The sequence below is a fragment of the Chiloscyllium plagiosum genome, unplaced genomic scaffold (genome assembly GCF_037043375.1).
Source record: "Chiloscyllium plagiosum isolate Xiang-an unplaced genomic scaffold, Cpla_swu_hap1 HiC_scaffold_36, whole genome shotgun sequence".
Classification (NCBI taxonomy): Eukaryota; Metazoa; Chordata; class Chondrichthyes; order Orectolobiformes; family Hemiscylliidae; genus Chiloscyllium; species Chiloscyllium plagiosum.
Genome location: NW_028270174.1, coordinates 48,992,034 through 49,016,701, shown reverse-complemented (window position 1 = coordinate 49,016,701; position 24,668 = coordinate 48,992,034). Strand labels below are relative to the sequence as shown.

The 24,668-nt window shown below is 40.7% G+C and overlaps 1 protein-coding gene across 2 annotated transcripts in view; it reads right to left on the bottom strand.

The window, feature by feature from the left end:
* LOC122539310 (folliculin-interacting protein 2-like) overlaps window positions 1–24,668 on the bottom strand; it is a 119,170-nt gene that overhangs the window by 8,004 nt on the left and 86,498 nt on the right. For both annotated transcript variants that reach the window (XM_043674008.2, XM_043674009.2), the window contains 5 exons: window positions 21,443–21,589; window positions 18,299–18,468; window positions 8,751–10,194; window positions 6,143–6,299; window positions 4,800–4,997 (listed from right to left, as the gene is read on the bottom strand). In XM_043674008.2, the coding sequence (XP_043529943.2) occupies window positions 4,800–4,997; window positions 6,143–6,299; window positions 8,751–10,194; window positions 18,299–18,468; window positions 21,443–21,589 (2,116 nt within the window). The remainder of the gene's footprint in view (window positions 1–4,799; window positions 4,998–6,142; window positions 6,300–8,750; window positions 10,195–18,298; window positions 18,469–21,442; window positions 21,590–24,668) is intronic.

Sequence of the window (24,668 nt, the reverse complement as noted above, 5' to 3'; positions counted from 1 at the left end):
CAGTTCCTAGACATTGGAGGTAGCTAAAGAATCTGAGAAGATGACCACCAATTTATTTACTATTCCGAGGGCCACTTCCTGAAGTATTCCAGGAAGTAGATTATCAGACCCTGGGGGTGTCAGCTTTCAATCTCAATTTCTCTAACACCAGTTCTCTGGATACAGAATTATTTCAGTTCCTCTCACTGAAACTTGCATTCCGCATCATTTCCTGGTATATTATTAGTGTTCTCCTTTGTGAAGGCAGAAGCAAAGTATGAAGTGTGGGTGGCACAGTGGTTAGCCCTTTGCCTCACAGCGCCAGAGACCCGGGTTCAATTCCCGCCTCAGGCGACTGACTGTGTGGAGTTTGCACGTTCTCCCCGTGTCTGTGTGGGTTTCCTCCCACAGTCCAAAGATGTGTAGGTCAGGTGAATTGGCCATGCTAAATTGCCCGTAGTGTTAGGTATAGGGGTAAATGTAGGGGTATGGGTGGGTTGTGGGTCGGTGTGGACTTGTTGGGCCAAAGGGCCTGTTTCCACACTGTAATCTAATCTAATCTAATCTAAGTCAGTTCATCAGCCTTTTTTTTGATCCCCATCACAAATTAAAAGTAAAACTTCACTCCTCCCATTTGCAAATTCTTGTGATAAGGATAACATTCCTTAAACATTCCTAATGGCTTGTTGCATCGGCATGTTAAGCCTTCAGTGACTTATCAACAAGGACACGTAGGTCCCTTTTTACCTCTATCATTCCCCACGTTACCATTTCAAGAAATACTCTGCACATCTATTCCTCCGACCAAAGTGGATAGCATCATACATTTTTGCACATTATATCTCTGCTGCTGTGCTTTTGCTCACTCACCAAACCAGTCCTAATCCTCCTGAAGCTGCTTCGCATCTTCCTCACAACACATTCCCACTTAGTGGTACCCTATAAGTTACTGCCTGCCAACACCAGCATAACTTGTTTATTTCTAAGGTTTCTGCCTGTTAGGCAATCTTTAATTCTTGCCATTCCATGTGGTTTAATTTTGCTAAACCACCTCACGTGGAGAACTTTAATCAAAACCCATTTCAAAATCCAAGTATACTAGATCCATTGACTTAATTCATCTGCAACTTTCTCAAACTATATTTCCCATTTGCAAATCTATGCTGACTCTGCCTATATAATCAGTGTCCATTTATCAAATCCTTTATAGCATTTTCTAGCATTTTCCCTATGGCTGATGAAGGTCAACAGGTCTGCAGTGACCTCATTTCTCTCTCCTTTAAATAAGAAGGGCAACATTTGCTAGCTGATCTGCAAGAATCATTCCAGAATCTATAGAATTTTGGAAGATAATCACCAATGGATTGATTATCTCTATAGTTACCTCAGTCAATAATCTGGGATGTAGTATATCAAATTCCGGGGACTTAACTTTCAACATTTGAATAACTGCTGGAGAAGCACATGGACGGCAGTAAATTGAGGTGTATGTAGATTAGGTTTGATCTTAGATCAAGATAAATTCTCGGCACAACATCGTGGGCTGAAGGGCCTGTACTGTGCTGTACTGTTCTATGTTCTAATTCTATTAATTGCATCTGTACAATCTTATTAATACTAATTTGCTTTAAACTCATTCTCCCTAGTCAGTTTATAATTCTCTGACCACTACTGTCTGTCCTTCCTAGATGTCGAAATGTCAAAATTTACATTCCTAGAGACTCCTCTAGTCTAACTTCATCCAATTCTATGATGGTAACCTCTTACTCCTTTCTCCCATTGATTTATAAATTGTAAAGAAAAATCTAGTCATTTACAAATTCAGAAATTGTGTTTTTGATGGCAGAGTCATTGGGATCAACTATGAACCGCGATTGTCCTCGCACTAATCACGTGAAATGTCACTTCCTATCTTTTACTCATCTGAATAACTACACTTCATTCTTCGTCTTGAAGCCAGTTTACAAATCTATTGTCACTTGCCCTAACTCCACATTCCCGGACTATTAGGAAGCACCTTATTGAAGATCTTCTGAAAATAAAGGTTTAAGGCAGTCAGAGACGGAGTCAGAGATATACAGCATGGAAACAGACCCTTCGGTCCAACCAGTCCATGCCGACCAGATATCCCAACCCAATCTAGTCCCACCTGCCAGCACCTGGCCCATATCCTTCCAAACCCTTCCTATTCATATACCCACCCAAATGCCTTTTAAATGTTGCAATTTTACTATCCTCCAACACTTCCTCTGGCAGCTCATTCCATACACGTACTACCCTCTGCGTGAAAAAGTTGCCCCTTAGGTCTCTTTTATATCTTTCCCCTCTCACCCTAAACCTATGCCCTCTAGATCTGGACTCCCCAAACCCGGGGAAGAGACCTTGTCTATTTATCCTATCCATGCCCCTCAATTTTGTAAGCCTCTATAAAGGTCACCCCTCAGTCTCTGACGCTCCAGGGAAAACAGCCCCAGCCTATTCAGCCTCTTCCTATAGCTCAAACCCTCCAGCCCTGGCAACATTCTTGTAAATCTTGTCTGAATCCTTTCATGTTTCCCAACATCTGTCCTATAGGAGGGAGACCAGAATTACACACACTATTCCAGAAGTGGCCTAACCAAATGTCCTGCACAGTTGCAACATGATCTCACAACTCCCATAACTCAATGCTCTGACCAATAAAGGAAAGCATACTAAACACCTTCTTCACTATCCTATCTACCAGAGACTCCACTTTCAAGGAACTATGAACCTGCACTCCAATGTCTCTTTGTTCAGCAACACTCCCTAGGACCTTACCATTAAATGTGTAAGTCCTGCCCTGATTTGCTTTCCCAGCACAGATCCTTGTGGCACACCACTGGTCACACCTCCAGTCTGAAAAGCAATCGTCCATCACCACCTTCTGTCTATCTTCAAGCTGCTTCTGCATCCAAATGACTAGTTCTCCCTGTATTCCATGTGATTTAACCTTACTAACCAATCTACCATGAAGAGCCTTGTCAAACGCTTTACAAAACGCCATGCAGATCACATCTACTGCTCTGCCCTCATCAATTCTTTGTTACTTCTTCAAAAAACTCAATCATGTTAGAGAGACATTATTTCCCACGCACAAAGCCATGTTGACTATTCCTAATCAGTCCTTGCCTATCCAAATACATGTAAATCCTGTCCCTCAGGATTCCCTCCAACAACTTGACCATCACCAACGTCAGGCTCCCCAGTCTATAGTTCCCTGACTTTTCCTTACCACCTTACTTAAATAGTGGCATGTTAATCAACCTCCAGTCTTCCAGCATCTGACCTGTGACTATTGATGATCCAAATATCACAGCAAGGGGCCCAGCAATCACTTGCCTAGCTTCCCAGAGTTCTAGGGTACACCTGATCAGGTCCTGTTTATCACGTTATCATTGCCTACCATCTCAGCTACTTACTCAGTCCATTCAATAATATTAGTCACTTTTGAAATTGAGTCGACTATTCTTTTTTTTTGTTTCTAGATGGTATTTCTAAAGTAGTGAAAAGACTATGACCACATACCAAGTGGTCCACGAACTAAGAACTCATCAGCTCATGCAATGCTCTCAACTCTGCAGCATTTTAATTTAGAAATAACCAATAACATGGCTTTATTCTTTACACAAAAAAGTGGTTAGTTTATAAAATAATTATTACTGAAAGTTATTTATGTAAAATCTGGTAACTAGCTAAAATATATATTTAAGGTGGGCAAAGCAACTGTATGAGGAAGATGCCATCAATCTTTCGTATTGTTAAAGGCTTGGCATGCTTCAAGACGCACTTGCTGAAATTAAATTGATACTTGAAGTCAGGATCAGAGATGCAATGTTTCTGTAATTTAATAGTTGGAGGCTACTCCTGAAAGTAATCTAAATCAGCAGAACAGGATCTGGGTCTCAGTGAAAGCTCACGAGTTCCACCTTTACAGCATTGCAGGTTGAGATTGTGGTACCATGGTTTAGTACATTGCTGTACAGACATCTTAACTCATTTTTAAAGAGGACTTCCTTGCACTTCAGTGAATTTATTCTTAAAATTACATATTTTTAATGAGATATTCTTTTGAAATTAATGTCCTCCCTCACTTCATTCTCTCATCTGCTCATCTTACTGGATATTGTTTACATTTAGGTTACCAAAGCTATTTTGTTGACTCCTCCCCATCATGAGATTTCTTAGCCCCTCATTCCAACAGAGATTTATAGAATCCCTCAAGTGTGGAAGCAGGCCATTCAGCCCTTCAAGTTCACACTGACCCTCTGAACAGTATCCCATCCAGACTATACCTGCATGGCTAATCCACCTAGCCTGCATAATCCCTGGAAACTATGGGCAATTTAGCATAGCCAATCCACCTAAGTTGCACATCTTTGGTCAGAGAGGAAACTGAAGCACCTGGAGGAAACTCATGCAGGCACGTGGAGAAATGAGCAAACTCCACATAGACACAAAGTCATCTGAGGGTGGAATCAAATCCAGGTCTCTGGTGCAATGAGGCAGTAGTGTTAACAACTGAGCAACTCTGCTTTCCTTTAAGCACGTGCTAATTCTCAGACTCAGATCTGTCTGTTCCTATGCCAAGTTTCAAATGGCTCAGGCAGTGATCTGGAGATTAAATTTAGCACCCAACTCATACATATGTAGCAATAGTTATACACTTGTAATTTAGTCCTGGTTGGCCCTATGGTATCCTGAAAATTTGTTTCGTATTGCACAATGGGCACCACTTGACCAGACATGTGGTTGGAATGTAGTCTAGACAAATCACAAGACAGACCTAACTTTTTACTTACATAATCAGGTGGGAGCTTTAGTTTGTAAAGCTGAAGAATGGATTGGAGCAAGGAGGAAACCAGGTTAGAGACCAACACCTCTTTGCCCAACTTGCTATCCATCATTTTCTTTTGGTTTGTAGCCACTTGCACTGAACACTTATCGGTGTCTGCAATAATACAGACAGATTCTGCAACAGGCTCATCCAAAACAGGGTGCTAAAATAGAAAAAGGGTAAATAATTCATAACAACAGCGTTTAATATTTTGACCTTGATAAACTGTTTTAGAACAATGCAAATTATTAAACTCCATTCAAAATTGAGCAGATGCTGTAAAAAGTCAGGTTTCTAGCTATTAGAACTTCAAAACTCTTAGCTGCCAAAGCCAAAGTCAGCTTAATTTCATTCCTTTACCATCTGGATATTGATCTGCAGATTAATTTGCTAGCTGAAAGCCCCTCACAACAAAACATTTCCAAAATAATCCAGCTGCTAGATTTAGCTGGCTGAAAAATGTTTTGCAATGCCAACCAACTTTGCCTCAGACACACACAACATACACAAGTATTGGTGAGAATTATCCAAAAGATCCTGTTGGTAACCCCTGGTGGGCTCAACTAAACAGTCAACTCTGAAGTTAACAGATTGTCTTGAACGGAGTTGATCATAATCTGAATGCTAAGACAACAATAACCATTTGGCATTGAATTCATCATGTGCTCTAAAAAGCACAAGCGTGTTTAAAACATGCCATTTCTTGCTTGAGCTGAAATGTGAAAATAGCAGAATGCACATCCATTATTGTTGTTGTAGCTAGGGACTCACTGGATGCCACAGTGGTACTTTTGGTCGACTCAGTCTTGCAGCACATTCGGTAGCTGGATAAAGAGGGGTAGCTTTGAGCAACAAATTAGCTATTCTGGCAACAGTTGATCTTGTTTATGGAAAGACAGCTCAAGGGAAATGAAGAGCTTAGTTGGGGGCAAGCAACACAGTACTGGAATTCATGTAATTTGACACTGATTTACTCATGGGCCCAATCCATTATGGTACATAATGAGGTTTTGGTGGTCAAGAATGTGGATCAATGCGCATATGTAACATACATTATTACTTTCCCCATTACATTTTAACCACATCTGAGAATTAGCCTTTGGACTAACTCTATGTTTGATCCCTCATTTCAAATTACATACGCACTAATTTAAAATGTCTATGTCTTGTCTCAAATGCTTTTGTATGTTGAGTGGTGCAACCTCCTTCCAGGAATTACGTAATGGGTTAATAAAACCTGTAGAGCACAATGCGGACAGAACATACTAGAACTGCAAGTGTCAGTGATATTACAATCAAAACACTTACCTGCACAGCATGTGCTAAATCCGCCATTAAACACTGTTTCAGCTTCTCGTCAGAGCAAGTTCCATGTAAGACTAAGTCTGGGACATATTGAGAACAGTAGCCACCAAACAAAGATTTTCCAAAGTTACTGATACTTGGTCTGCTGCTCATTTTGATGCTGTAGCAGAACCACAGAAAAGTTTGTATTTTAAAATTGTATACTTTGTACATATGTTCAGGCACATAAACAGTCCCATATATTTATCCTTATATATAGAAACAGCCTTAATTAAATATACCATGCCTATTTTGTAATACTTTTAAATTAAGATGGTCTTCTTTGGGCAATTTTGTAGGTGTCTCTTTCAAAAGGCACATCTTCCAAAGATATGTCCAAGTGGTCACTACGCATTCACAAGTTCTCCAAATATCAACCTTTTCAATCCTATTGGATGTCACAGCCTAGCTGTATCTACTCCTCAGCCAATGTCCATGTGTACACACTTAAACAACACCTAAGCAATACTCAGCAAAGGGTGATTTTTCTTTTTCCTCTATCAATGGACTAATTACTGCACTGAAGATCAGCTATGGAAGAATCTGGAAATCAAAGCTAGAACCTTCTTGTCCATAGGGTTTATAAGTATACAAAGGAATACCTTAATTACAGGATGCTTTGATGTTTCCTCAATATCAAGTTTAAGTTGCAACCAAAATAAGATAGGAACTAAAAGCAAGCAGGCAGGTGAAACTTTATGGTTAGGGCACTGGCAGTTATGCAAAGGAACCCTGTGGTGGCAGATTGGATTAATGCAAATAACAGACATGTAAGCAAAGTGGAATAATTAGAGATACTGCATTCTATATATGTTGGGCTAAGCAGGCATAGTCAAAGCAACAAATCCTTGAGCCAACAAGAGGTCAAACCAATTAGGTGAAAAGTAAAGACAACAGATTTTGTTAACAACCTGCTTACAGACATTGATCAAAGTGACTAACACAATTAATAGTTCAACACTTCGTTTTGACAAGGGTGACTTTAATGGGAAGGGACCAAGACTTACAGACTTACAGTAAACTATGTCATAAAACATTAATGGTTAATTTCACAGACCAGACAGCTGTATCCAAAAAAAGGTAATACTAAACCAGTTATTGCCAGAGGAGAGTGTTAGGTCTAGTTTCCACAGAAAACAGTAATGAATGTCTAAAGAGTTAAGGGACAAAATAAAACAAAGTGAAAGAGCATTGATCTTGGTAAATGGGAGAGTTCCAAGCAAAGGGTAACAAATCAGATAGCAAGAACCTCTCAATTCAGAAAACCTTCCATAAAATTGAAACATTGCACATCACTTCCATTTCAGGAAGGTGATAGAGAGAACAAGAATTATAGGTCAGTTAGCCTAACATTAATGGCATCTATAGCTAAGAACAGCGAAAAGTACAAGCTTATCAGAGTGTCATTATAGAATGACAATGTTGGCTGTGCCTGACAAAGCAAATGGACATGGTGACTAAGATTTTATCTGCATATATTATTGCAAAACACAAAAGCAGGAGGCAGCCATTCAGTCCACTGAACACGCTTTGCCATTCAATAAGATCAAGGCTGACCTGGTTATCACTAACCATATCTCCTGATATCTTGTTAACATTACACTCAATCTTAGACTTCCTTGTAGATCAAGAATTTAACTCAGCTTTGAATAAATTCAACATCCCAGTCTACACTGTTCTCTGGCAAACAGAATTCTAGATACTAACAACACAAAGTAATTCCTCATCTTGAATGGAGAGATGACTTTTTAAAAAATGTGCCCTACTCTGCTAGATTCCACAAATGGAATATATATTTAAATTTTAAATTCCTTAAGGTGTTTGATATAAATGTCTCCCTCGGGGCAGAACTAGAAGATGGGGTTCCTGGAATGGAGGGCTAATTATTGATCTAGTTAGGGATTGACTGAATTGCAGTAAATAGAAGGAACAATGGACAATTACTCAAATTGCATGCTGTGACTCCTGGTGTTGATAAGGTTGCACTAATGTTTTGAGATATTAAGAGGAACCGATAGAATGGATAGTTTGATAATGATTCCACTGGATGGTGAATTTTGGATTAGGGAATGTAGCCTAAAAGAGATAGGCATCTCTTTCAGGAATAAAGTTAGGAAATACGTCTACGTAAAAAGACAGTGCTTTTCGCTTTAAAAACTGATATCAATTCAATTGTCAAGAGAAATCCATTAATCTCAGCTTTCAACTCAAATGAGATACATTAAGAATATAGGCAAAGAGTCTATGGTATTAGGTAACAGATTGCCAATGATTTCATTGAATGGCAAACAGGTGGCTAAATGGCTTATTCTGTTTTTATGCTCCTAACTTTTGCTCAAAGTCTCGAGTTACATCATGACTTCTTGGAGGCTGGCAGCTCTCTGCTACTTCCTGAAATATGCACTTGAGAACTGTAAGCCAAGACAGTATAGATTAGGTTATTTAATTTGAGGAAAGGGTGACTATAAAGGGGTCATAACGCAAACAAACCTGATCAAATCTACCATAGAGCCAAAACTTGGAAGGACTTTTACTTCCAGCCAATAACTCTAGTAACCATGCTCTTACTTGCCTTGGCATTGAAAGTTCAAGCTCTTCCATGGTATCTCGTCTCTCATTAAAATACTCCAGTCCTTGTGTAGATGAATCATGGGTTACATCCTCATCATCACTGTCTCCAAGAGCACTGTCAGAACTTTCATTCCTGGGAATGTCACCATCTATCCTCAAGGTAATGTCCTTCTCAGAGTCACCATCCTCCCGACAAGGGATGACAGTAGAGGCGCTGTCCCCATAATCCTGTCTGCCAGAATTAGCACCAACCAATTCAAGTGGAGGCATTTTCAAATCATCACAGCATGAAGTTCTTATGTTTGCGGTGTTGCTGGTGGTGTTTTCTCCATTTGAGCATACAAATGATATGATAGTTTCCTTTGCAATGGAGATACCACAAGCCTGGTTAGATAGCTCAGCTATGTTGCTTGCTGCAGGGCCACTGTCCTCAGTGAAATGTTCAGAGATACTTATGCTTCCTTCAGAGAAAGGAATTCTCTCACAGTAATGGTCCTGCTTTGCCTGCATTCTTCCTACAGCGTCAGCCATCTCTGGTTGGTCCTCAGCAGGTTGATCTACTCTGTCTGTTTTTGACACGTTGATGTCTTTTTGTACTCGATTACTGTTATTTTTTCCACCTTTGTGGTCCCTGAGGCATTCCAACTGCTCTTCCATTTCCTTCCTTCTAGTTTCAATATCAGAGTCAGGTGATAGTGAACACCCAATCTGAAACAGCACTCTATCCTGCAGGTATGGGCTCCTTTGAGGAAACCTATCTGGACACTTCATTCCAGATAGGACAGAAGCAGCTCGAGATATTTTCACTGGAAGACTGCTTGTCAGCTTTGCTGCAGTTGGTGATGCAGAACAAGTAGGTCCATCAGTTAATCCAAACGCCTCATGCCCAAGTATTTGTGTCTCTGTATCACACAGTGCAGATTCTTTCATGGTTGTTATTGTCTCTTTTGTGTTTTCTTGAATCATTGTGACTTCTGCACACGTGTTAGCAGTGTCAAATTGGGCTCCATTCACAACTGAAGGTGCTTCATCGTACTGTCCAGAAGTATACCTTTCATAGCTATCAGATTGAGTCTTACTAACTGCTTTGGATTTTATATCTACTTGTATTGATTTATCTACAACCATCGTATTTTCTTTCTCAACACTGGTTGAAGATCGAAGTGGAGTCACCACAGTAGGATCATCTTTATGAACACTGACCACTACATATTCTGATTCTTCCACTTCTCCCTTCACTAGTGCAGTGGAGATGTTGGTTTCTGCTTGGATATTCTCACCTTCTGAGGGTTTCTCTTTGCATATTAGCTGGTTTTCTTGAAGATCTGAGCACCGTATAAAGTAGCTAAGGACAAAAAGTAGGCGCTCAACTAGTTCTTTACGTTTGCCAACCACAACAGTCCTGGCGAGCCTCACTGGAGAGCCAATAGCTCCATACAAATCACCTAGAAAGAAAGGCACAGAATTAGTAACAGCTATAAATACTCTAACAGAAAATATTCTGAGATACTCAAGAAATAAACCTGGTTCTTAAAATGCTAAACACTAGACAAATATATACATGTTATCCTGTGTTTTGGCCAATTGATATCTACAAAATAACAGATTAACTATTCATTTTTCTCATTCCTGTTTTTGCGTAACCTCGCTGTGCATATGTTGACTGGTGTTATCCACATAAGAAATGATTATAGTTCAAAATAATCAATTGCTATGAAGCATTTTGGGATGTCCACAGTCCCTTTGCAGTTCACATTTTAAAAATCCAGGGGTCAATATTCTATTAGTTGCTGCACACAACTTGTAAAGTACTGGGGAAATATGCAAATAAAGCTAAGTTGTTTGTAACTCAATCAGCTTCTGTCACGACACTACGGATTTCTTACAGAAACTCAGCACCCACGGATCAGTCGAACCGGGAACATTCCCCGACACAATGGATGTTTCCACATTCTACACCAGCATCCCCTACAATGATGGCATTGCGGCAACAGCTTCAGTACTCAACACCAACAACTGCCAATCTCCAAACACCATCCTAGATTAGATTAGATTACATTTCATTACAGTGTGGAAACAGGCCCTTCGGCCCAACAAGTCCACACCAACCCGCCAAAGCGCAACCCACCCATACCCCTACATTTACCCCTTACCTAACACTACAGGCAATTTAGCGTGGCCAATTCACCTGACCTGCACATCTTTGGACTGTGGGAGGAAACCAGAGCACCCGGAGGAAACCCACGCAGACACTGGGAGAACGTGCAAACTCCACACAGTCAGTCGCCTGAGGCGGGAATTGAACCCGGGTCTCTGGCGCTGAGAGGCAGCAGTGCTAACCACTGTGCCACCGTACCACCCACAAATCCTACAACTGATCCGCTTTATCCTTGATCACGTCTTCACCTTTGACAGCCAGTTCTTCATCCAGACACATGGAACAGCCATGGGGACCAAATGTGCACCCCAATATGCCAACATTATACACCAAGTACATTGACGACGTATTCTTCTTCTGGACCCATGGCGAGGAGTCACTGATAAAACTACATAGTGACATCAACCAGCTTCATCCCACCATCAAACTCACCATGGACTACTCTCTATTATCTGTCTCATTCTTGGACACGTGCGTCTCCATCAAGGACAGACACCTCAGCACCACACTCTACCGCAATCCCACAGACAACCTCACAATGCTACACTTCTCCAGCTTCCACCCAAAACATATTAAAACAGCCATTCCCTATGGACAAGCCCTACACGTACACCGGATCTGCTCAGATGAGGAGGAACGTGACGGACACCTGAAAGTACTCAGGGATGCCCTCACAAGAACGGACTACGATGCCCAACTCATCGACAGCCAGTTCCAACGTGCCACAGCCAGGAACCGTAATGATCTCCTCAGGAGACATACATACACTGCAAACGACAGGGTACCCTTCATTGTTCAGTATTTCCCAGGAGCTGAAAAGCTACGCCATGTTCTTCGTGACCTGCAACACATTATCAATGAGGAGGAGTACCTCACCAAGACCTTCCCCACACCTCCACTACTTGCCTTTAAACAACCGCCAAACCTCAAACAGATCATTGTTCATAGCAAACTGTCTGGGTGTCAGGACAACTCCATACAACCGTCACAGCAGGTGCTGCAAGACGTGTCAGAGTGTGGACATAGATACCACCATTATGCGTGGGGACACCTCCCACCTTGTACATGGCAGGTACTCCTGGACTCAGCCAACGTTGTCTATCGTATACGTTGCAGGCAAAGATGCCCTGAGGCATGGTACATGGGGAAACCAAGCAAAGGCTATGACAACAGATGAATGGGTGCCGCACAACAATCAACAGACGGGAGTGTTCCCTCCCAGTTGGCAAACACTTCAGTGCTCCAGGACATTTTGACCTCGGACCTTCGGGTGACCATCCTCCAAGGTGGACTTCGGGACAGGCAGCAAAAAGTGGCTGAGCAGAGGCCGATAGCCAAGTTCGGTACCCGTAGGGAGGGCCTCAAACGGGACCTTGGTTTCATGTCACATTATCGGTGACCACCATTGCACTATACACACACTTATGACACACTACACACACACATACACTTTCTCACACTCACGACCCCCAACCCAGACAGACACATACACAAAGACCCACATGCACATACATTTTGTGGGGTGAATTTGTACTTGCAGGGTTACATTGCACTTTGCTCAAAAACTGCATGCATTTATGTAAAACCCGGTTATCTCACTTTTTAGATTAGAATCAATCTAAACATCATGGCATAGACAGAACACAGGGGGCTAACATCTTCAACATATTGTCTAGCTATCACCATTGTTAACAGCTAACCTGAGAATACAACTTTTTAAAAAAGGTTTTGTGATTTACACATGAAAGAAGTGAAACAATCATGGCATTCAAACAGATGAAAGGCTTAACAGACAAATCAATTTTTCAATGTATAATTTCAGTTACATCACACTGTAAATTTTTGCTATAAATTCTGTGTGTTAGGATTGAGCCCTCCACTATCACTTGATGAAGGAGCGATGCTCCGAAAGCTAGTGTGCATCCAATTAAACCTGTTGGACTATAACCTGGTGTTGTGTGATTTTTAAACTTTGTAACTCATCTTCCTCATACAGGTTCAAGACTCTCCAGTGGAGAAATGTAATAGCTGGAACTGATGCATAACCTTCAATATCAAAAGAGATATCTGCAAATTGCACAGTATTTCTTGATCTCTGTTTTTGTTCAAATTATTGCTGTTTCTTTAAACAAAAAAGGGCAAATTCCACTTTTCCAACATTACAATCTCAACTCTTGCGACAGTTCCACATCTCTCAACCAATGTCTTTTGGATTTAAGCCCACTATCTGTTTTCTCTCTAGTTCCAGCTGGCTGTGTCCAAGTGCTACCGTTGCTCCTTTAAGTGTATCCTTTTCTTCTAAAACGTTAGATAATTACCTGACTCTGCCAAAACAAAGTACAACTCCTGTCTTTACACATGGACAGGATTTTAAAACTCAACGGAGAAACTCAAATTTTGAATTTGGTGTTTCTGTATTGAATACATGAGATTGGCATCACTGCAATTGCTTTTAATAAGCAAAATCCCTTTGCAGTTCACATTTTAAAAATCCGTGGTTTAGATTAGAGTGGTGCTGGAAAAGCACAGCAGGTCAGGCAGCATCCAAGGAGCAGGAAAATCGATATTTTGGGCAAAAGCCCTTCATCAGGAATAGAGGCAGGGAGCGTCCAGGTTGGAGAGATAAATGGGGGGGGGGGGGGGGGGCTGGGGAGAAGGTCGCAAAAAAAAAGTACAATAGGTGAATGGGGGTGGAGATGGAGGGGTCAGTATTTTATCATTAGAAATTAGTAGTTGCTGCACACAACTGGTAATTTGCATAAAACACGAGGAGGTGCCTGTATTGGACTGGGGCGGGACAAAGTTAAAAATTACACAACACCACGTTATAGTCCAACAGCTTTATTTGGAAGTACTAGCTTTCAGCGTGCTGCTCCTTCATCAGGTAGCTACCAAATTAATCACGGCAAAAGTGAGGAGTGCTGATGCTGGAGATAGAGTTGAGAGTGTGGTGCTGGAAAAACACAGCAGGTCAGGCAGCATCCGAGCAGGAAAATAGACGTTTTGGGAAAAAGCCCAATTAATCATGCCTACCCAATGAAATGCACTTCAGAGACAAGGATAGTTTCGAAAAAATTCCTAAATATCCCTACTCACTACAACAAAAACACAAATCTCAATCCATTCCGTAGATCCAAGAAGTGAGTTCTGTCACATGCCACAGAATTCAGTGTCTGAGGCTTAAATACTCTCAACCCCATAGTACCATAAGTTGTAAATTGGGAATGGAGGAGAATTAAAAAAAAAAAAAGAGTGGAGGGTTCATTAGATTGGGGAACAGATAGGTGTTTCTGCAGTTACTGACATGAATCTTAGATGGTTTACCTGCCTGGCATCAGGGTCAAGAATATTAACAAGGTGGCTTCTGGACTTTGTTTTGGGAGGTGACCAGCCAGACATTGTGCTCCACATTGGTACCAACAATATACATCAGAAGGAGAGCTTAATCCTCGAGTCAGAATTTAGGTGAACATTAGCAAACAGGATTTCAAAAGCAATCATCGCCAGAAGAGTCGCAATAAACTGCACAAGTGCATAAGGAAATAGGAGGATAAAACAGATGAACGCACAGATGCAAAGACACTGCAAGAGGGGGGGCTGAAATTTCTGGGATACTGGGACGAGCTCGGAGGAAGGTGGGCCTTGTACAAGCTGGATGGGTTGCACTGAACAGAGCAAGGACTGAACTCTTGTGCAGGAGCTCAAAACTAACTACGCTGGGGTATGGAACCAGGACAGAATATTAGAAAGGAATACCAGGATACACAAAATCCAGGGAGACACAGATAGCACTAGAAAACAGATTTACAAAAGGTGGAGCTGAAGTAAGGGAGAAATTAAAACATTCTAAATTAGGGTGCACAGCACATATTTGAATGTGATTTAAAGACACAGGTTGACAAGCATTGAGGCTGCAGAAGGATTTGGACATGTTAGGAGAATGGGCAAGGAAGTGGTAGATAGAGTACAACGTGCGAAAGTGTGAAGTCATGCACTTTGGTAGAAAGAATAGAGGTTTGGGTTATTTTCTAAATGGGGAGAAAATTCAGAAGTCTGAAGTGCAAAGAGACTTGGGAGTGCTCATCTAAGATTCTCTAAAGGTCAACTTGCAAGTTGAGTCAGTAGTTAGGAAGGCAAATGCAGTGATAGCATTTACTATTTAAAGAGGACTTAAATGTAAAGTCAGGAATGTACTTCAAGAGGTTAAGCCTCTGATCAGACCATACTGGGTACAGTTTTGGGCCTCATCTCAGGAAGGATATACTGGCTCTGGAGCGTGTTCAGAGGAGTTTCAAGAGAATGGTCCCAGGAATAAAAAGCTTAACATTGACGGACTTTTGAGGACTCTGGGTTTATACTTGGGAGTTTAAAAGGATGGTGGCGGGGTGGGATCTAATTGAAACATACAGAATACTGAATGGCCTGGACAGAGTAGATGTTGGGAAGATGTTCCTATCAATAGGAGAGATTAGGACCAGAGTGCATATCCTTAGAGTAAAGGGAAGATATTTTACAACGGGAGGTAAAGAGAAACTTCTTCAACCAGAGAGTGGTGAATCGATGTAAATGATTGCCACAGAAGGCTGTGGAGGCCAGGTCATTGAGCATATTTTAGACGGAGATGGATAGGTTCTTGAGTATCAAGGAGATTAAGGGTTACAGGGAGAATGCAGGAGAATGGGATTGAGAAACTTATCAGCCATGATTGAATGGCGGAGCAGACCCGATGGACTGAATGGCTTAATTTCTGCTCTTATGGTGTTATGTGAAATTATGTTGCAGCGATAACAGAGACCTGTCTGAAGGAAGGGCAGGACTGTGTTAAATACAGGGTGTTCAGGAAAGATAGGAATGAAAGACAAGGAGGAGTGGTGGCAGTCTTGACGAAGGAGATCATTACAATGTTGCAGAAAGAGGATATCTAAGAGGGTTCAAGGACGGAATGGATTTGGTTAGAGCTAAGGATCAAAGGAGGGGTGCAATTATATTGCTTGTTGTAGTCTACAGACCAGCAAGTTATGGTAAAGATTTCCTTCTGCAATCAAAGAGTTGCATGCATCGAATAGTTATAATGGAGGGCGGACTTTAATTACCCAAATATAGACTGGGTTAGTGGTAGTGTAATGGACAGAAAGGAGCAAGCATTCTTATGTTCAGGGTTTATATCTATCTCATACAGGGCAGTTACTAGGCTCCAGTAGAATTAAAGAACATACGAACTTAACATTTGCTGCAAACCAGCAAGGAGGCTTTAATCTGAAGTTGTACACTCTTAAAAAGTTCACGAACAAGCCTGAATAAGCCTGCAACATGGCTGATGACTGACTTGTATGACTAACCTCTTTAACAGGCACTGTCCCAATGTAGGTCAACTCTAATATATGACAGTATCCAATAGCAAGATATGTCCAATCTAACAAGAATCAAGAACTGCTAAACTTGGTTCTTGGGAACGAGGTGGTCCAAGAAGAAGAAAAAAAAGTATCTGTAGGGAAACATTCAGTGGACAGAAGAAAGCCAATTTAATGGGGCAAGAATGAAGCAAAACAGGCAAAGCAGGTCAAGCAGCATTCTAGGAACAAGTCAGTCAAATGTTTCTTTGAAGGGTTATGTCCAAAACATGGATTCTCTTGCTCCTCAGATATTGCCTGATCTGCTGTGCTTTTTCCAGTGCCGTGCTTTATCAACTCTGACTCTCCAGCATCTACAGTCCTCCCTTTCTGCAAGAATGGAGCAACGCCAGATAGACTGGAGCCTAAGGCTCATGGGAAAACTGTAGCTGACTGATGGATCAACTTCAAATAAATTGTTCAGACACAGTCAAGGTATATTCCCTCAAAAGGGAAAAGCAGGGCAAACAAATCCCGAACTCCTTGAATGAAAAAGAAAATAGAAATTAAGATAAATAACTTTAATATGTGCTTATGACAAGATGTCAGGTAGAAAAATACAACTGAAAATCAAACTGAATACAAAATATGCAGAAGGAATGCAAACTAGAAAAGTAAGGAAGGATGAGAAGAGATTATCAAACAGGAATTGCAAAGTCTTCACAGATATATCGTGAAGGGATAGTAGAAAGTAGAAAGGATTAGTTAGGAATCAAAATAACTCATGTGGAGGCCGGGGATATGACAGATATGAAATTAATATTTTGCATGGGCTTTTAAAGAAATTAATATTTTGCATGGGCTTTTAAATCAAGGAAGATGTCACATATGTTATGGTGACAGAGAAGGAAATCCTTATTAGAAGGGTTCAAAACTAACAACAGAAATAACTGATAAGCTTTTGGACCAGATGAAATGCACTCTATGACATTGAAGGATAGCAGTGACACGGTAGTAACATTACTGGACTAGCTGTTCAGAGACTTACACTCAACAAAACTAATAGAATTTAAATTCAATGAAAATCTGGAATTAAAAGCTAACCTAAACAGCAACAATGTAAACATTGTCAATTGTCAATGTAGACCTGCACAGAGGATAAAGCACTGCAAATATGTCATTGTTCAAAAAGCTAGGATAGACCCAACAACTGCAGAACAGAATTCAGCTTCAATAATCCAGGAAACTTCCAGGAACAATAATTCTGAATAGAATTAAGTCAGATGGAGGAGTGTATTAGTTAGAAGAACCAGCATGGTTTTCTTTAGGGAAAACCACGTTATAAATTAACTCTGAAGTTTTCCAACAAAGTAATAGAGTGTAATGCAATTGATGTGGTGCACATGCATTTCCATAAGGTGTTTGGTACAGTAGACTTAAGAAGCTCATGAAGTAGACAAGACTGTAGCAACGTGGAACAAACTTGGCTGAGAGATAGGAAATAGTAATGGTTTATGAACACTCTTCAGACTGGAGGTTTATAGTTGAGCTCTTCAGGGGTCAGTGTCGAGTCCCTTGTCTTTCCTGATATATGCATGTATAAAATGATCTAGATCTTTGAATGCAGGAAATAATTCCAAAATTTGAGAAAATTGTAAACTGAGAAGGATAGAACTTTGAAAGGATATTAACAACTAGTGAAATGGGTAGATAGGCAGTAGATGAAATTCAATATAGAGAAGTGACAACATAAAATGGATAGTACAAACTAAAGAGTACTAAAAGGAGCAGAATTATATTTGACAATTAATGTACATACATGATTAAAAGGTGGCAGAACTGTTGCAGAAAAGTTATGAAAGCATACAGTTTCTGAGGCATTAGTAATAGTGACAAGGTACAAGAGCAGGGAAGCTATGTTGAACTATACATTCCTTCCTTTTAATCAGAACAGTTCATTATTTTAACAAAGGACGCAGATTCATCCTTACCTTCCATTTGCAAAAACAGTTCTAAAATCACCCAAAGTATTCAAATATGAAACAAATCAATGAACCTTACCAAGTTGTGCCCAGAGAGGATTGTACGGATGTGATTTGCCCAAAAGGTTCACATTCTGGGATGCACGTTTCTCATAAAATGCCTTTATAGGAGGGTGGTCATTCGGCATAACTGTGGGAACCCAGGCTAGGTGATACGTTAGCACAGCTGTTAGCAATGCTGAAAAGAATCTAAAGTTATGGGAGAAAAGTAATAAAATCTTTGAAAATCATCTAATCATAACAACCAGTAAACTTCTCTAATACTGTGACAGGTGACAACAGAACATGGCATCACAGTGAGGCATCCTAGAAATATAGCTCCTGCAATGTTAAGATCGAGTAAATTCGTATTCTCAAAGATGAGAAAGTTAAAAGGGAAAATCTAACCAAGTTTTATGCTTCAATATATTCAGAATGGCAAAGGACTACTTTTTCCTTCAGTAGTCAAATCCAGTACAAGCACTCTGCGTTGAGAGAAAAAACAATATTTGCACAAAGAGTAATAAATTTTCAAAGTTTTTTGCTCAAGGAAATTCGACTTCAAGCTAGTAATGGATTTAAAAAAGGGAAGTACTTCATAAAATACATATTTTTCAGGGTATATAGAAAAGGCAGGGAATTAGAATCAAAGACACAATAACTTATACACGTAATGGTAAGGTTCTAGGGAGTGTTGCTGAACAAAGACCTTGGAGTGCAGGTTCATAGCTCCTTGAAAGTAGAGTTACAGGTAGACAGGATAGTGAAGGCAGCATTTGGTATGCTTTCCTTTATTGGTCAGAGTATTGAGTACAGAAGGTGGGAAGTCATGTTGCAGCTGTACACGTCATCAGTTCGGCTACTGTTGGAATATTGTGTGCAATTTTGGTATCCTTCCCATCAGAAAGATGTGAAACTTGAAAGGGTTCAGAAAAGATTTACAAGGATGCTGCCAGGCTTGGAGGATTTGAGCTATGGGGAGAGGCTGAACGGGATGGGGCTGTTTTCCCTGGAGCGTCGAAGGCTGAGGGGTGACCTTATAGAGGTTTACAAAATTATGAGGGGCGTGGATAGGATAAATAGACAAAGTCTTTTCCCTGGGGTTGGGGAGTCCAGAACTAGAGGGCATAGGTTTAGGGTGAGAGGGGAAAGATATAAAAGAGACCTAAAGGGCAACTTTTTCCACACAGAGGGTGGTACGTGTATGGAATGAGCTGCCAGAGGAAGTGGTGGAGGCTGGTACAATTGCAACATTTAAGAGGCATTTGGATGGATATATGAATAGGAAGGGTTTGGAGGGATATGGGCCAGGTGCTGGCAGTTGGGACTCGATTGAGTTGGGATATCTGGTCGGCATGGACGGGTTGGACCGAAGGGTCTGTTTCCATGCTGTACATCTCTAGGACTCTATAACTGTGAAAGTCACAAAAATATGGTGGGTGTGGGCATGATAGATAAATGGTCTATATGTGCTCAGATTTCAGTGTTCTACAAACCACCCCCTTTCAAAAAAAAAACCTCCATTTGAAGCTATTCAAGAAAGAACGTGTTAAATATTCCAGTTCACTATTTGTACAGCAAGGAAACATCCTGCTGATCACCCTCTATTGCCTTCAGTTGACCGATTAGATCAGTGCTCCTTCATGCTGGCTACCACTTGAAAAAAATGTTGAGGGCAGAAAAATTAAGGATTCTACTATCAGAGGACTTCCAAGCCCATCATCATGGATGGCTGGATAACTTCACCGAGATGGTTAAATTCTAGATGACATAACTGACCAGGTGGTGAAAGAACCAATAAGCAAATATGAAAAAAGGTTCTCAAAGGTTTGTCTGCAACAGCATTGATAGCCCTTGTAGAAACATTTCACCACATCATGAATACCATTCATAGTTTGTGGCATGTCCATTATGTGGAGATCCTGACTGATCTAGCAGCTAAGAACTGGTTTTCAATGGGTGCAATCAACGCAAAATTGATTTTTATCATGATTTCTTTTCTCAATGTCTAGCACATTCCTTATTACAAATGGTACTGGTAAGAAAAGGGGCCACCGTGGTTCAACGACGACACTGGTTCACAGATCAGGTCAGAATAGCATCAGATATCTAAACATGAATGCTAACCTGGTGAATCTACAACTTTAGATTAAATAACTCATTCAATGAACTTACACTTTAAAGCAATCAGTGTGTTGTTTACAGTAACCTTCAAAGAATTCTGTACCATTCATAACTTCTTAGATACTAAAGCATTTCGTTGTTACAAGGAGAAAAGACCGAAAGAATATGTAGGATTTGGGCTGATAAAGGCCATTTCCAAAAATGAAGAATCTAACAATCATCTGATGACACTCAATGGCATTTACCATGCTGACCTCAAAGTGCAGGGGAGGGGTACACCATTGACCAGAAGCATAAATATCTGCTGTATGAGAGTAGGTCAGAGGTTGGATAGGCTGAGGTGATTGACCCACCTATCCACTCTTCTGACTTGGGCCTTGTAGATGGTTGGACAATTTTGGCTGCAATGAAACACTCTCCAATTACCAAGTGCACCTCTAAATTGTGCTTTAAAATGCAGCTGAAACAATCCAGGACAAAAATCAACTTGAGTGATCAGCATCCTAACTGCCACCGTAAAGCTTCAATTCTTTTAGCACAGGCACAATGGCAGCAGTATGTGCTATCTACAAAGTTGCCTTTGAAATCTCCTTTGATAGCACCTTCCAAATGTGCAGCTTCTACCACTAAAGTTGGAGGTGGTAAGCATATGGAATCAGTTACATGCTTTCCTTCCATCCAATCTTGGAAACATGCTGCCATTTCATTATCGCTGGTGCAAAAACCACAGAATTTCCTAATAGCGCTATGGAAGAACATTCACCATTTTTAAGTATTTAAGAAGGGATGTGAAGTTAGCAATAAATGCTAGCTTTGCCAGTGATGCCCATATCCTATGAATGAATTTAATATGCTGTTGCCTGGAGAGAAAATCTAAATGCTTCAAATGAATATAGTTCAATACTGTAACTTTATAGGAATAAGACAGCAGAAGTTGCTACAAATGAAGAACACACGAGTTTGTCTGGAAGTGTCTACCATTATTAAAATTGAACTTTGTCAGTCAAAAATGATAAGTATGAAGTTTATTTAAACATTCTAAAGATGACCATATACATACTGATTCTTTGACATATGTTCGATCAGCAAGGTGAAATCTCTGATAAAGCAGCGGCATAGCCTGTTCTTCTCTGATGCATTGAACATCATTGTAAGCCATGCAGGCTCTGTGATCCTTGGGACTGTGTAAAGCTTGTATACAGTGGCCCTGCAGAGAAAACAATTTAAAAATTAACTACTCCTTAAAAGCATTTTCCAGCCACTGAATGTTATATATAACCTATAATTAGTTTAATTAGTTGCAACATATGTACAGAAGTGTAGATCATAAAGCAAACAAGTACTTTCAACAATTTCAAATGTTATTTGCAAAATTATTCTTAAAAGTTTATGCACAATAAAATGTTAACGTTTAACTTAAATTATTTTTGACTTTAACGTAATAGATTGAAGTAACTTGTACGGTACACAGGCTGTATCACTAATCCAACAACCTTGGTACTTGCTCTTTGCTGATGGAAGATCATGTCAGGGCGAGCACAGGAAGTTTTAAATTCATATTTAGAAAATACAGTGCAACATAAAATAGCTATTTTATGTAATACAAAAGATTTCAGTAGCTATCAGTTCTATGTTTTGTAAACGTTTCATAAACACGACTGATCACAGAATGATGTGAGTGCGTGAGAGCGAGCATAGGCAGAGATGGAGCCCATAAGGAGGTGAAAATGGGTTGGCTGTGTTGAAAGCAGCCAATGTCATCACAGGGCCTGGGTGTGTTGGGGTGGGTAAAAAACCTAGAAAGAAGAAGTGTTCAAGTTCTAAAATTATTAAGTTGATGAGATTTTAAGACTTGAGTAGCAAACATTGAAAAAGATAGCAATATATATGAGGAAGACAGTGGTGAAAATGGGTAAATTTAGTGTAAATAACACTGAAGTAATTCAATTAGACAAGATGAGAAGTGACGAAATAAACTATACTGGTATGTTTTCCAGGAGGGATGGAACAGCAAGACCAGGGAATGGATGTGCAGAAATACTCAATGCTGACAATTCAAGTTGGAGGGTGATAAGAAGAAAAAAAAGTGAGTCCTTGGCTTGACCAGATTCTTACAAGAGACAAAAGGTGCGTGAACAGAAAGAGAAGCCATATAATTCTCTGGCTAAAACTAAACAGATAAGAATGGAGCCAAATACGGGCAGTCCTAACCTGCTGAACAAGGTGGAATGGTAAAAGAGATGGAGAGTAAATAATACCAAAAGCTCAGAGAGATCAAAAAGTGGAGTAGAAATAATTTACTTTCATCAAAGTCATGTTTGATGCATGATTAATGAATGTTTTATTGTCCTGCATATTTTATGGTAAGAATTTTGTGGGCAGCACGGTGGCACAGTGGTTAGCACTGCTGCCTCACAGTGCCTGAGACCTGGGTTCAATTCCCGCCTCAGGCGACTGACTGTGTGGAGTTTGCACGTTCTCCCCATGTCTGCATGGGTTTCCTCCAGGTGGTCCGGTTTCCTCTCACCGTCCAAAGATGTGCAGGTCAGGTGAATTGGCCATGCTAAATTGCCCGTAGTGTTCGGTAAGGAGTAAATGTAGGGGTATGGGTGGGTTGCGCTTCGGTGGGTCGGTGTGGACTTGTTGGGCCGAAGGGCCTGTTTCCACACTGTAATGTAATCTGTAATCTAATCTAATCTAATACAAGAAAAAATAGTGAAAAAAACTTTCATTCGTTGCCATGATATGGTGCCATTTTGAATAATTTAAGAATGAGGGGAAAAAAGATATAGCTTAAAAAGAGAGAGTCCATCAGTCCTGAGCCAGCTCATAGTCAACAACACCTGAGCTGCCAGCCCTCCTCCATCGCTATCTATACTGGAACCAACTGATGAACTCGTTGGTCCTCAGGTGCCATCTTTTGCCACTGGGCTGATACTCCTCATCCACTGCCACGCAGTATTCTGCGCCGGACTAACTAAAGTCAGATATGCTGTCTCTTGCTGCTTGGCCCACCTCGATGTCACTGCGATACCCTTCCGCCACAGCTAGAGACTAACCCAACCAACAATCAGGCACCATATTTCACCACTGGACCTGCCTCACTGACGTCATCGCCACTGATTATAGCAGTGTTGATCTTGATAAGAGTTCTTGTGTTAGCATGAAAACTTAATTGAAAGGATGCAAACAGGGAACCCAAGGTAAGATAAGTATGGGTCATGGGATAACCAATCTTGGCCCTGCTGTAACATCTGACCTCCAGTTTGGAAATTATTCTAAAAATGTCTTTTTTAAATAGTTCTCCAGGTAATTCAGGCAAATAGCATATATGAATATTACATTATTTTGATCAAGGTAAGGGAACAGCCAGACTCCAGAGAATGCCAAATGTAATTAAAAGGCTATTTACAAATTGGCTTTTAACATTATTAATATTGCAATAATGGACGCTTCAATGAAAGGAATCTCAGTACTAATACATGTAGCAATCAACCGTCCCAGATAACAGTTGCAGCAATGGCAAGAAGTTGGAAAAATAGAAGAGGCAGCAGGCCAAGGAGTAACAGATAGAGTTGAATTTAGATAAATGTGAGGTGTTACATTTTGGAAAGGCAAATCAGGGCAGGACTTATACAATTAATGGGAAAGTCCTGAGGGGGTTGTTGCTGAACAAAAAAACCTTGGAGTGCAGGTAGATAGCACAGCGACGGCGGTGTTTGGTATGCTTTCCTTTATTGGTCACAGCATAGAGTAAAAGAGCTGGGAGGTCATGTTGTGGACATTGGTTAGGCCACTTTTGGAATATTGTGAGCAATTTTGGTCTCCCTCCTATCAGGATTATGTTGTGAAACTTGAAAGGATTCAGAAAAGACGTTACCCTGTTTGGAGCTATAGGGAGAGGCTGAATAGGTTGGGGCTGTTTTCCCAGGAGTGTCGGAGGCTGAGGGATGACCTTAGAGGTTTATAAAATCACGAGGTGCATGGATAGAGTAAATAGACAAGGTCTTTTCCCTGGGGCTGGGAGTCCAGAACTAGAGGGTATAGGTTTAGGGTGAGAGGGGAAAGATATAAAAGAGACCAAAGGGACAACATTTCACACGCAAATGGTGGTGCATATATGGAATGAGCTGCCTGGGGAAGTGGTGGCGGCTGGTACAATTACAGCATTTAAAAGGCATCTGGATGGGAATATGAATAACAAGGGTTGAGGGATATGGGCCAAGTGCTGGCAAATGGGACTAGATTAGATCAGATTTCTTAGTGTGGAAACAGGCCCTTTGGCC